This window comes from Engraulis encrasicolus, chromosome 17, assembly GCF_034702125.1.
Source record: "Engraulis encrasicolus isolate BLACKSEA-1 chromosome 17, IST_EnEncr_1.0, whole genome shotgun sequence".
In the NCBI taxonomy this organism is placed as follows: domain Eukaryota; kingdom Metazoa; phylum Chordata; class Actinopteri; order Clupeiformes; family Engraulidae; genus Engraulis; species Engraulis encrasicolus.
In genome coordinates, this window is record NC_085873.1 from 6,846,542 (window position 1) to 6,859,013 (window position 12,472).

General features: G+C 43.0%; 1 protein-coding gene across 1 annotated transcript; it reads left to right on the forward strand.

Annotated features, from left to right (window-relative positions):
* The first annotated feature begins 580 nt into the window (after positions 1 to 580).
* Positions 581 to 11,839, forward strand: pdk2a (pyruvate dehydrogenase kinase 2a). The gene is made up of 11 exons (XM_063221655.1): positions 581 to 776; positions 1,253 to 1,394; positions 2,273 to 2,344; positions 3,164 to 3,348; positions 4,787 to 4,876; positions 5,173 to 5,250; positions 7,047 to 7,123; positions 7,581 to 7,673; positions 8,912 to 9,022; positions 10,413 to 10,526; positions 11,289 to 11,839. Exons 1-11 carry the CDS (start codon positions 659 to 661, stop codon positions 11,430 to 11,432), a joined length of 1,224 nt encoding a protein of 407 aa, XP_063077725.1. The 5' UTR covers positions 581 to 658; the 3' UTR covers positions 11,433 to 11,839.
* The last annotated feature ends 633 nt before the right edge of the window (positions 11,840 to 12,472 follow it).

Below are 12,472 nucleotides of genomic sequence, written 5' to 3' on the forward strand. Positions count from 1 at the left end.
TTACAGTGGGTGACATTTTGGGAGAGCTTTCTATCCGCTACCACTGCACTGAATGACACAAAATGTGCACTTTTAGGTAGAATTGGGAGAGAAGTGTGTGGAATAATGAGCCTATGTCTGAGTCAGTTTGTTCCCTGCTTAAAAGCTCTGTCTTACACCATGGTCTGATTGAGCTGTTGTATCTGACAATTAGCCTAATTGGGCCCTATGTGATGTGCATAATGTTCGTCTTAAAGTGGGTAGGTAGGCCTACACACACACACACACACACACATGCCTGTCTTTGAAATGTGAAAGATTAAATATAACATGGCTCATCTCAGTAATTTCACAAGCGTTGTCCCAATTTTTATTTGCAACAGAGAGGGAACAATAAAGAAGAGCTTGCAGTTGCATCTTGGCTTCAGATAATTTGTGTGCTGAAGTCCGTTTAGATGCAAAAATAAATACAAGCGCGTTCTCTTCTGTCGCAAGTCTGTCAGGCTCTCCTATTGGTGGAACGCGAATTGCTGGGTGGGGGCTTGGCCATTCACATGTGCCCAACTGCAGCATTCAATACAATACAAATGTTGGACTTGACTGCAGGAGGTAAAACTGGAGCAGTTTGGGCAGCCGTTTGGTTGTTTATTTAATTTGAAAACCTAACCACCATCACAAGATGAAGTTCGTCAGATTTTTGATGAAAAACGCTGCGTTGGCAAATGTCCCAAGACATGTTGAACATTTCTCCAAATTTTCTCCGTCGCCCATTTCTATGAAACAATTCCTCGACTTTGGTGAGTGAGGGGAGTGAGGGGAACGCTTTATAATTGCATACAGTAGCCTAGGCCTGATTTTGCAAAAAATGTCAGCAGTCTCCTTTCTGCAGTTGTGTTAACAGGTGCAAATTGAATTTGAATTTGTATGCGTGAGTGAACGAAGCTGTGCTCATGTCCAAGTAGCTATGGGTGCATGTTTACATTTCGCAGGGTGTTGCATCATCCAGTCAGAGAACCTATATCACAAAGCGCGTGTGTGTGGCTGTATTAGCTCAAAGGTTTCGTTAGCATAAGCTGCGATACAAGACACAGCACTGCGTGTGCAATAGTACTTGCATTACTAGTAACAGTGTGTCTAAATGTTGTAGTGAAATGACAGTTTGGTGCGAGTATTGGCTGTGGAGCATTGTACGCAAGCAAAGCAGAGCAGACTCTACGAATGGATTACATTGGATTCCTGCCGCCCTCATTCCAGTGATTGTGCTTTTTTGTAGGTTCTTCTAATGCATGCGAGAAGACTTCATTCGTGTTCCTCAGGCAGGAACTGCCCGTGCGGCTCTCCAACATTATGAAAGAAATCAATTTGCTCCCAGACCGGTTGCTCACGACACCTTCGGTACAAATGGTCCAAAGCTGGTACGTGAAATATCCGACTGCCAAACACTTAAAAGCTGCTGTGCTGTTGTGTTGTGTAGTCATGCTGTCCCATAATGCGCATGCAACGCGCGAATGAAGTCACAGATATATCCTGTGTGGTATAAATAAAACACTGAGGATGTTGTTGAAGTTTGCTCACGTGACCTCCTACATTCCACGCGAGGGATAGTGGTGACCTCTCCCCCAGTTTCTGTCACTTTCTAGCCTGCTCAAGTTCATTAACGTCTTAAACTCCCATTACTATTATAAGAATACTTCTTAAGCACAATTTAAAATGGTATATTATAGAGAACTTCAAATCTGCACCTTGGCTGGTGAACAGGATGTCAGGATACATTATGGACACAGATGCAGGATAGTGGGGGGTAGTTATGTCTTATCAGGAGAAGGCAAATATCCTGCTTATTATGTGCAGGTGAGGGCACAGCCTGTTCCATACACAATATCAGCTGGTACAGGTATACACAATATCAGCTGATGGAACACCCAGACCAAGTATTTGTATGGCCTTCTTCACCTCAGAGACACAGGAGATACAAAGGAAAAGGGATAGAGGCCGACGAGAGAGACTGATATGATTGGTTTAAAGCATGGTGGGAATTTATACATTTATATAATAACCTTTACATAATCATTCTTTTCTAACAAGCGATCAATTTATGAGCTTTCGATGCGTGGACTTTTTTGTGGTGGGGGTGGGCAGAGTGATGGATGGGAGGGAGAGATCGAGAGTGACATTTGTTCATATCATGACAGGATTGTATAATCATACTTTCCCAATTAGCCACATTGATTGACCATGTGCATTTTCAATGTGTCTCCTCATTTTAGTGATTGTATGTGATCCCTCCTGTCAGGTACATCCAAAGCTTAATGGACGTCCTGGATTACCTAGAGAAGTCTCCGGATGACTACAGCGTTTTGGCCGAGTGAGTTCCCCCCCACCCTCGATTGAGAAGGTTTTATCACCAAACCCACCCATCTCCCCAGTAGCCAAGATGCACATCACATAACCCAATAGGCCATACATGAAATAAAAGAAAAAGGGTTGAATGTCTGCTATACACAGTCCAATCATGTTTTTTCACTTGCACTATAAGAAGCCCTGACAGGGAGTTACGTTTTGTCCTTGCTTCCTCAGAAGTCACATAACTACTCTATAGCGATGTCAACAATAATCGATTCGGCAATGCATTGCAATGCGGGACAGGACAATTCAATAATTGATTTGACAAATGCCATAATTGATGTGGCATATTTTTTTTATAACTTTGGAGTCACGCTCTGTCTGACCCCATGATGGTGTCTATTTGCAAGACACTAACCCCAAATTGCTCTTGGTGGTAGGGTGGTTCCCTGCGTAGCAGCCACTGCCACTGGTGTGTGAATGGGTGAATGTGAGGCATACAGGGTAAAGCGCTTTGACTGCTTGAAGGAGTGGAAAATGCTTTATCAGTGGCTCTCAACCTTTTTTGATCGAACGCACCCTTGACTTCATCATAAGCCTCCCAATGCGCCTTTGACTTCATCATATGCCATTGCCTACCAACGCCCCCCTTTCTCCCTGCACCCCCTCCAGTATAATAAAATGAAATGGACTATTGCCCCCACATTTATGTCCTGGTGCCCCCCCTTCAAATGTATCCTTCTCAACGTCCCTCGAGGGCTTCATAATGCCCCCCGAGGGCCTGTAGAGTCCTTGCCTACTGCATATGTGACCTCATGGTGTGTGTTGCCTCCTGTCTCAGCTTCGTGACCTCACTGGTGAACATCAGGAACAGGCACAACGACGTGGTGCCCACCATGGCCCAGGGCATCCTGGAGTACAAGGAAGCGTTCGGCGAGGACCAAGTGACCAATCAGAACATCCAGTACTTCCTGGACCGCCTGTACATGAGCCGGATATCCATCCGCATGCTCATCAACCAGCACAGTGAGTGGGCTACTGCTAATGCTGATGATACTGAAGGTGGGCAGAATGGCCGCGTTTGTCATGGCGCCGAAGCGATCCAATCTGATCAAATCCATGAAATAATTTATTTGATATATTTCAAGATGTTATAAAAGGGAAATCAACAGCCTCTATGTCAACAAAACAAAATGATACCAATAATCCAATAATGATTTCCAATAATTTCACCAATTCCAATAATTTCCAACAAATTGATACCAATAAACCAGAAATTTCACACAATATACTAAAATCACAAAATTCTTCTCAAATATCTGATGCATCTTTTGGAACATTTGGTGTACATTTTGCTTACATTACAATACTTTGCATTACACTTTACTGACGCTTTTATCCAAAGCAGCTTGTAGTTATTACAGGGTAGTTGTTACAGTCCCTGGAACAATATGAGCTTTGGTGTCTTGCCTCAACAACTTGCACATATTGTCGTAGAAACCCTTTTTTTTGGTTCTGCATGAAGTCTTGTGGTGGGAATCACACAAACTACCACCACTGTGCTAGGAGGCAGGGAGTAGGTCACTTGATTTACAGGGGTCCAATCATAGCGCCTTTTGTCTGCGTAGGTTTGTGCGTAGTTAGAAATATGTGATATGCGCATACCCTCTGTCTGTATACTTCTAATGCTACACAGAGCCAGAATTTAAAATGTGCAGTGTCCACGTCTTGTGTATAAACCTGGCTTCAGGCCACGGTTGCCAATTGTGTAGGTTGCATGATCTGTAAACCGCCCAGCCTACTTCCTCTATGTTGGGAAAATGTCACAATGGTATGACCTTACACTCCAGCGACAGTGAACTTTCGTTTAGATTATTCCTGTTATGCGATTACGGCATGTGCTACTACATCCAAGCTTGTCATTCAAACGGTGCGCCTATTTATATGTACCAGAATGGATACCCGCTTTGGGCAGGCAGGCATGAGGTACAATTTAGTATCTTGGTTGTTCTAGAATCTTGGTTAATACATCTCCATTGGTCCAGAATGATTCATTGTTACCTTTGGACCCTTAGCCTGTATGGTTGGGACTAATTATTGCTTCGGCCAAGGATTTAGATTCAGAAAGCTTTATCTGTACCAACATTGGACAAATAAGTTTTACAGTCCAAGTCTCAATAAATACGATGGGTAGAAGTAGAATAAATACGGCAGTACCTGACAAAAACAGGAGATACAAAAGGTTCCATAATCAACAGCTTAACTGAAAAAGTACTTGAGCACTGAATAAGCCTTTTGTTGGAAGTCTTTGGGTGGAAGTCAAACTAGTTATTCCTGTCATTTCCTGTTGCTTGTGGCCTCAGCTGAGTTGAGTGGTTTGAGTTGAGCCCATTGAATTATTTGGTCCCTCTAGTTTCTATTGTAGAGGGTGACTCCAGTTATTCGTGTTCTCTCCCACCTACAGCTCTTGTGTTTGACGACGGGATGAAACCAGTTCACCCCAGTGCCATCGGCAGCATCGACCCGCACTGCTACGTGGCCGAGGTTGTCCGAGGTAAGAGACCGCTGTGACTGCCCATCCTGCCTATTAATAATGTAGTCCGCACATTAAAGCCCCACCACATATGGGCTTGCATGCCCATGGGGACCTGATTTCGAGTCTATCCTGGGTCATGTCCCAGCCCTGCCCCATCACTCTACCGCTTTGTTCCTTTGATGGAACAAAAAAGAAATCATACTCTACTGTATAGTTAGCTTATGTAACACCAGTAATTGAAATGATCAAAATGGCACTGGTAGTACAGTAAATGCTAATTGGTAATTAAAAATTGTTTTTTTTTCTTTCCACAGATGCTTATGAAAATGCAAAGGCCCTTTGCGAACAGTATTACCTCACATCCCCTGACCTGGTCTTGAAAGAGTTGAACAGTGAGTGGATTCTTTCCTCTCTTAAACTTTATATTACATCACATTTAATAGACACTTTTATCCAAAGACACTGACAAATGCGACGTACATTGACCGGCAACATGCAACATGTGGGGGAATGGGGAGTGTGTAGGCACAAGTTTAGTGCAGACAAGAAGGGTTAGTTTCGTAATAAACGGGAAGGCATCTTCACAAGCTTCATAAAGGCAGAGAATGATCACCCTACTCTTGGAACAGCTGGTAGCTAGTTCCACCATTTGGGAACGATGGATCATGCTATACTGATTTGTTTTCGATATCCTAGTCCGTAGCCCCATAATATATGCCGTTCCACCAGTGGAACACTGTAATGGACACTGAAAAGTTAATTACATTTAGTAATGCACTACAACTTGGTCATTGCTATTCGGGTACTAGCAAATGTGTAATGCGGTGTCTTAGCAGGTTAATGTACTACAAACCATAAGAACTTAGCCAAGTTACGCACAGCCAGGGCTGTAGTACTCGAGTCCGGACTCGGTCCGAGTCCGGACTCAAGTCCGTTTTTTTATGGACTTGGACTTGTCTTGGACTCGCCATGAAATGGACTCGGACTTGTCTTGGACTCGGACACTGGTCTTGCTAAATTAAGCTCTTGGACTCGACCGGGTCTGTTTTTATTTTGTTCAGAGCATTGGCTATCATAAATTCTAGAGTGGAGCTTGAAATCCAACAACATAAATGTTTGTCTTCACATCCATGGCATATAGGTTACCTTCAAACATTCTCATAATTGACATTCATCCTTTTCACTGTTTAACACTGACCGACATGTGACTCGGACTTGACTTGGACTCGAATCTTGTTGGACTCGGTCTTGTCTCGGACTCGAAACTCTTTTGACTCGGACTCGTCTCGGACTTGACTATTCTGGTCTTGGACTTGTCTTGGACTCTACAAAGGTGGACTTGACTACAGCCCTGCGCACAGCTAATCTCCCCATGGCCCACCACCCCCAATATCCTACACATTAGCCCATAATGCAGTGCAAGTAATAAGAGCTTAGCCTGATCGGTCCTTTATATACAGCTAATGTCTGTGTGTCTTCCACCGTCCCCAAACACATTATGCCATAGCCTGCGCAGGAAAGGGGAGTGTTTGTGTACATTCACATGTAGTGCCTTGCTGGTGAGTTGACCCTTGAGCGGTGCAGCCAAGGGGCTATACTGGAGTTACTTTGCTTCACTGGTTTGGTCAATATTTGCACTGATGGCTAGTGTTCCTTGAAGAACATGGGAGGATTCCTGGAGCTGGCGTACGTTAACGTGGGTAATGAATGATGAGGATTACACAGTTGTTTCCTCGCTAAAGAGGTTGCTGTATGCTTTTGTTTTTGTTCTTGGTGTGTTGTGGTTCTTTGGTGCCGGTGGGGCCATGGAATGTTATAACATTGCTACAAGTATAACATACAAGAATCTTAGTGACATATTAACTATTAACAAATTGACTTACACATGACCATTTTTGTAACAACACGCTTATCTAATAGTGGTTCTGCATGAAAAGGGCTAAAAGACATGTTTAAGAATAATTCCTGCCAATTTCACATGCAGTTTTATTGCTCATGCTACCTGAGACTTGTCAGTACTTTGTTATCTTATTCTACAAACTGGGGAAATTGTTTATTTACATGTGTTTGAAGTGTCTTATCATACATACTCTGACTATTCTCCTTTAATGTAGGTAATGAATGGGGAAATTGGTGTTTTTTCCTCACTAAGATGAACGTTGCATTTTTCTTTCTTGGTGTTTTGCAGCTAAGAACAGGATGCAGCCCATAAACATTGTTTACGTGCCCTCACATTTATACCACATGCTGTTTGAGTTGTTCAAGGTAAGTGCCACTCAAAGTCTAAATAATCTTATAGAAGAGGCTGGAATAAATGATGCCAAGTACTGTATGTCTAGTAGGTTCACCACTTCCTGTGGGTTAACTATGCCTGGTTCATCACTTAACCATGTTCTTAGTATAGCCCCCAGATCCATATTTCTTAGTCCACCTTGAAAACCTTTTTTCCTGTAGTGTTTTTGCCATCGTGTGGCATCACTTTGCCATCATACCGTACGTAAGGTGTTGCTCTCTGTCATATTTTGTCTGTCAAAAAAGCATTAGTTGTCAATGGCATAGTTTGTCAAGTTGATTTTTAACTCAACTGGGCAGTGGGACATTTTTTAAGGAAACTTTCCGTGTTTCAATGTTACATACAGTCGTTGCGGTACTTTTGTCTTTGCAGGGCAGTATTATGGGAGGTGTGCAGCAGTGGTAATGTGCCTTTGTTTATTCCTTGTAGAACGCTATGAGGGCCACCATTGAGAACCATGACAGCACCTTGCCACCTGTAGAAGTTATGGTTGCCATCGGAGGAGAGGACCTGTCTATTAAGGTAGGTCAGATTCTAGTGTTGCCTAGTGTTTTTATTGTATACTGTAGTCCTATTGCCCATGTAGACAGGGCTACTACAACATGCATTCACATAGAAAAATATTGGTGTGTGTGTGCCTGTGCGTGTGTGTGTATAAAATGTCCAAATGCTTTGCTTGCTGTGCAGTGACCGAACCAAGTTGTAAAGGAGTTTGAATGAAGGCGTGAATGGAATCAAATAGTTCTCCCACTTCTTCTACCAAATTAGAACATCCTGAAACGGGACCACCAAAACTTTTTTCCCACCAAAATCTGATCACGTGACATTGAATAATACAAGAATTAATGAAAACGATGATCCAAATGATTGGGTCTGCTCAAAGCCAAAGCCTTTTATTATACACACAAAGTGGATAATTTACTATTTTTTTCCAATTACTTTCCTTGTCCTGTGTATTCATTTTGAGTGCAAATAACTGTGCCATTGAAGTGTGCAAATCAACATGGAGGGTTTCCGGTGCAGGAAAAACACAGTCGAAGCACTGTGGGGGTGGCGTATCCTTTTAACGAGTTTATGCATGCCTCGTTAACTCATTTACATGTTATTCATTCATTTTGACCTCAGGACCAGTACAGACAGTCTTGGGTGAGATTATCCAAATTTTCAGAGTGCACGGTGGGGGCTTTTGTGAAGAACAGGGGTGAAACTGGATATTATGTTGTTGTTCTGGTGGCACAACTCTTGTATAATAGCAGGACAGGACAGGGCAGCGGAACACCTGCTGTGCTGATTTAACACAATAGAACAGTGGCGGGTGGCCTTGTTGTGCTGGTTACCTTGACGACATGCATAATGAAGGGGCCTGGCGATCCGACCTTGGCTCCTTGTCAACAGACACCACCCACCTGTGGCGTCGAGGTGTTTTATATGGAAAGATGTCACAGCAATGTCTGAATGTACTTGGCTTTCCTTTCTGGGTTTTTTTCTGATTTTTTTCCTTGCGTCTTTCTTTCTCTGTCTTGTCCCCTCTTCTTTTTATGTCCTGTTCTCTTCTCTTCTTTTTCTTTCCTTATTTGCTTTCTTTCCTCCCTATTCTTTTTTCATTATTTTTCCCTCTCTTAATTCTCCTGTTCATCCTTTATCTTTTCCTTCTTGTCTCATTTTCTTGCGCTCTCTCTCTCTCTCTCTCTCTCTCTCTCTCTCTCTCTCTCTCTCTCTCTCTCTCTCTCTCTCTCTCTCTCTCTCTCTCTCTCTCTCAGGTGAGTGACAGGGGTGGCGGAGTGCCATTCCGCAAGATGGAGAAGTTGTTCAGCTACATGTACTCCACCGCTCCCGCACCACAGATGGGCCAATACGACCGACCTCCTCTGGTAAACATTCTCTCTCTCTCTGTCTGTCTCTCTCTCTCTCTCTCTCTCGCTCTCGCACCGCAGATCAGCGAACACAACAGACCTGCTCTGGTAAACATCCTCCCTCCCTCCCGAATCCGTTCTCTCACCCTGAGCCTTGCACTCGCAGATTATTGTCGGAAGTCATAAGCGCTATCAGCATCCCCTTGACGTATGCACACAAGATAGGCAGGGTTCAAAGACTGTTCACACGTACTGTATAGGCTTTAGCCACCCAGATGTACTGGTGAGGATGTTAAGTGTACTTGAACTTTCCACCCTTTCAGCAGGGGTCAATCAAGGGACATGATGTACCACAATGTTTACGCAGTGTGTCTGTTGCTAAGCTTTCTTTTGACACAAGCTTTGTTTAAAAAAACTTCACATTTGTAGACATTAAATATTTTAAAGATTGACTTTTAAAATAAAAAAAACACAACCGGAAGAAATGAAGAAAGTGAAACAAAGGAGGAAACAAAATGGAAGAAATGTGGTAATGTTTGTGTTGTTTGACTAACACCCCTTAGTGGGGTCCCTACAGTATGTCCCAGCCAAAGAGGCCAGTAGTGTTGCCAATAGTAATGAGTCTTCACAGGCCTGCTTTTGCCAGGGCCTGGCCATCAAGTGTATGGCCCACATTTCCATAGTCACACATTTTATCAACATAAAATGTAACGATGGACAGCTGAAATAAAGATTTATACCATTGTGTTCCGTTATAATGCCCAACGTAAAATCCCAAAATAGAAGTAAAATACAGAGAAATTTAGCATTATGTGTGGATTTCCAATGACAACCAGCTCATGGTTAACACATGCCAGATCCCCAGCTCTGGCCAATAGTTCTTGTCTTCATTGTTCTTCTGTGGTGTTTGCTGGCTTGTTTGGCTATGTTCTCTCCATGGTCTGCCTCCATGCATAGTTTCCGCAACTTTCCTCAACATTGAACATAAAAATCAATAGAAATGTAGCATTAGGCTTGTGTTTCGAGGATGACACCCATAGCTGGGTCTCCACACCCTAGACAAATCCGAGCGTAATGTTTCTGTCTTCTTGGATGGCATCTCTGATTTGGTCAATATGTCCCAGCCAAAATGGGTTCAAGCCAGTACACCCAGTCCATGCCAGTAGCCACTTGTCTTCTGTCTATGGCTCTCGTCTGCAGGCTTTTACCAATGGTCTGTCTGCCCCTCTCTCGCCTCCATGCCCAGTACACACTTGGACTCATGAATTTAATCAACATAAATACTGATCGAAATGTAAAAATATGTTTCTGTTTCCTAGGACGATCCCTTCCTATGTTTGAGCTAAAATGGTTCATGACAGTAGTATGGTAATTAATCTTGTGTGTGTTGTGTCTGTTTTGCCTGCAGGCTGGTTTTGGCTATGGCTTGCCCATCTCTCGCCTCTATGCCCAGTATTTCCAGGGAGATCTACAGCTCTACTCAATGGAGGGTTACGGAACTGATGCCATCATTCACCTCAAGGTAAGAGGACGGGACAACTTGAGTATTTTGTATTTACTTGTATTTATGGTTTGAGAGAGACTGAATGTCAATTGAATTGAGAGACTCAATTATTGATTTATTTAATTGTGCGTATTCTCTTGATGTCACTCTAAGTGAACATGTATTCAACCGGATCGCACCTCACTCTCGATTAAAAGGTGCCAAAAATAAACAAAAGCTGTGTAAAATAGAAAGGAAAATGTCTGCACACTTAAATCCTCTTTCTGTTCTTCTTAATAAGCCAAACTTTTGGTCTACTGACCTTGCTCAGGAAGCACTGTGCCCTGAGGAAGATCAGTTGACCGAAAGCTTGGCTTATTAAAAAGAGCATCAGACTCTGCCTGATGAAGGTCTAAGGACCGAAAGCTTGCAAGTCAAGTAAAGCTTCTTTGCACAAAAATAGACCTTGTCTTCTTTTTATAAATACATTTCACAACTTAAGTTATTAAAAAGAGCAAAAAGAGGATTTAAGTGTGCAGACATTTTCCTTTCTACTCCAATTGAACATAAAAGGCATTTCATCCTAAAAAAAAATATATTTGTTAAAATGTATACCACCTATTGCCTCATAAAAGCATTGTTGCCAAAACTGACTCCTGACAGAAGAAATGGATGTGATATCTCATATGCAATAAAATAGAACTGGTGTGAATGTAGGTGAAAGAATGCTGTATTTAAGTATCTGCAGTAGTATCAACCCATTTTTAAAAGTAAAATCATGATCATCTCTCCTGTTTGCAGGCCTTGTCCACTGATTCTGTGGAGAGACTACCCGTTTACAACAAGACAGCCAAGCGCAACTACAAAGTCAGCCAAATGGCGGACGACTGGTGCGTGCCAACCAGAGAGCCCCTGGACCTGGCTGTGTTCCGGCTGTCCAAGTGAGAGAAACATTGGTGATCCTACAATGACTTGCAACCGGGGGCAACGCCCCCCTCTGGTGCCCCACCTCCCAATGTGGTCCCGCCTATGAAAAAAAACAAAAAACAAAATGCACCAATATGTTATTATTGCGATTGTGTTGTAATACGGCGGAAATAACATCTTAGTAGCCCTAAGTCACGATTTTCGTGATGTATGGGGGGGGATCACGATGCGGTGCTGCTGCTTCTCGAGTGCCACCCGGTCACCTAACCCTAGGACAACCCCTGGGTAGTACACATTGAAAGACTCATGAACTGCCAATATTTTGTCAGATTTTCTTCTAGCGGAACCACAGAACCCTTGCTGGAAACCCCAATCTAGTCTAGATCTTTTGACTCTAAATATGCATTAGAAGAGCTTTATGAGAAGGTGTGGTAGTGTTGTTGATTCATCTCTCTGGACTAAACCCAAAACCTTTGAACGCTCTCCTACGGAACGCCAGAACCCTGCTGAAGCCCCAAGCCTTGTCCAGATCAAGCCAATTTTATGAGCTTTTGGATCCTTTACAAGTGTTAGAAAGGCGCTGTGTAAAAGGTGTGATAGTATTATGGTGTTTGAGATCTCCGGACCAGACCTAAAACTTCGGAACGCCTCTCCTGCCTGCTCCTCGGCAGTCTGTGGTAAAAGAAATTTACAATGGATCATGCCTTCTGCTAGGCCCCCTTAAAACGTCATGGTATTCCCTTCCTCTCACCTGTAAGTAAATTTGCTGTTGATTCTGACAAAAACTTCAGATTTACTCTCAGAGGAATTAAAAAAACCAAGGGACACTATCTGTTGGCACAACTGATGGAGGCACACAGCACAGCCTTGCTGTTATCTGCATCCACCTCACCAAAATAAGTCTGAGGCTCTGAAGAGCAGCTCCTCACATGTTTTCAGTGCTTGTGTCGTATCCATTACACTGATGGGATTCAGACTCGCCACGTTTTTTGGATCTTTTGATCATTTTTCATCTAAGAAGAGCTCTGCAGTGCAGAAAATGAAAGAGAAGGAGGCAG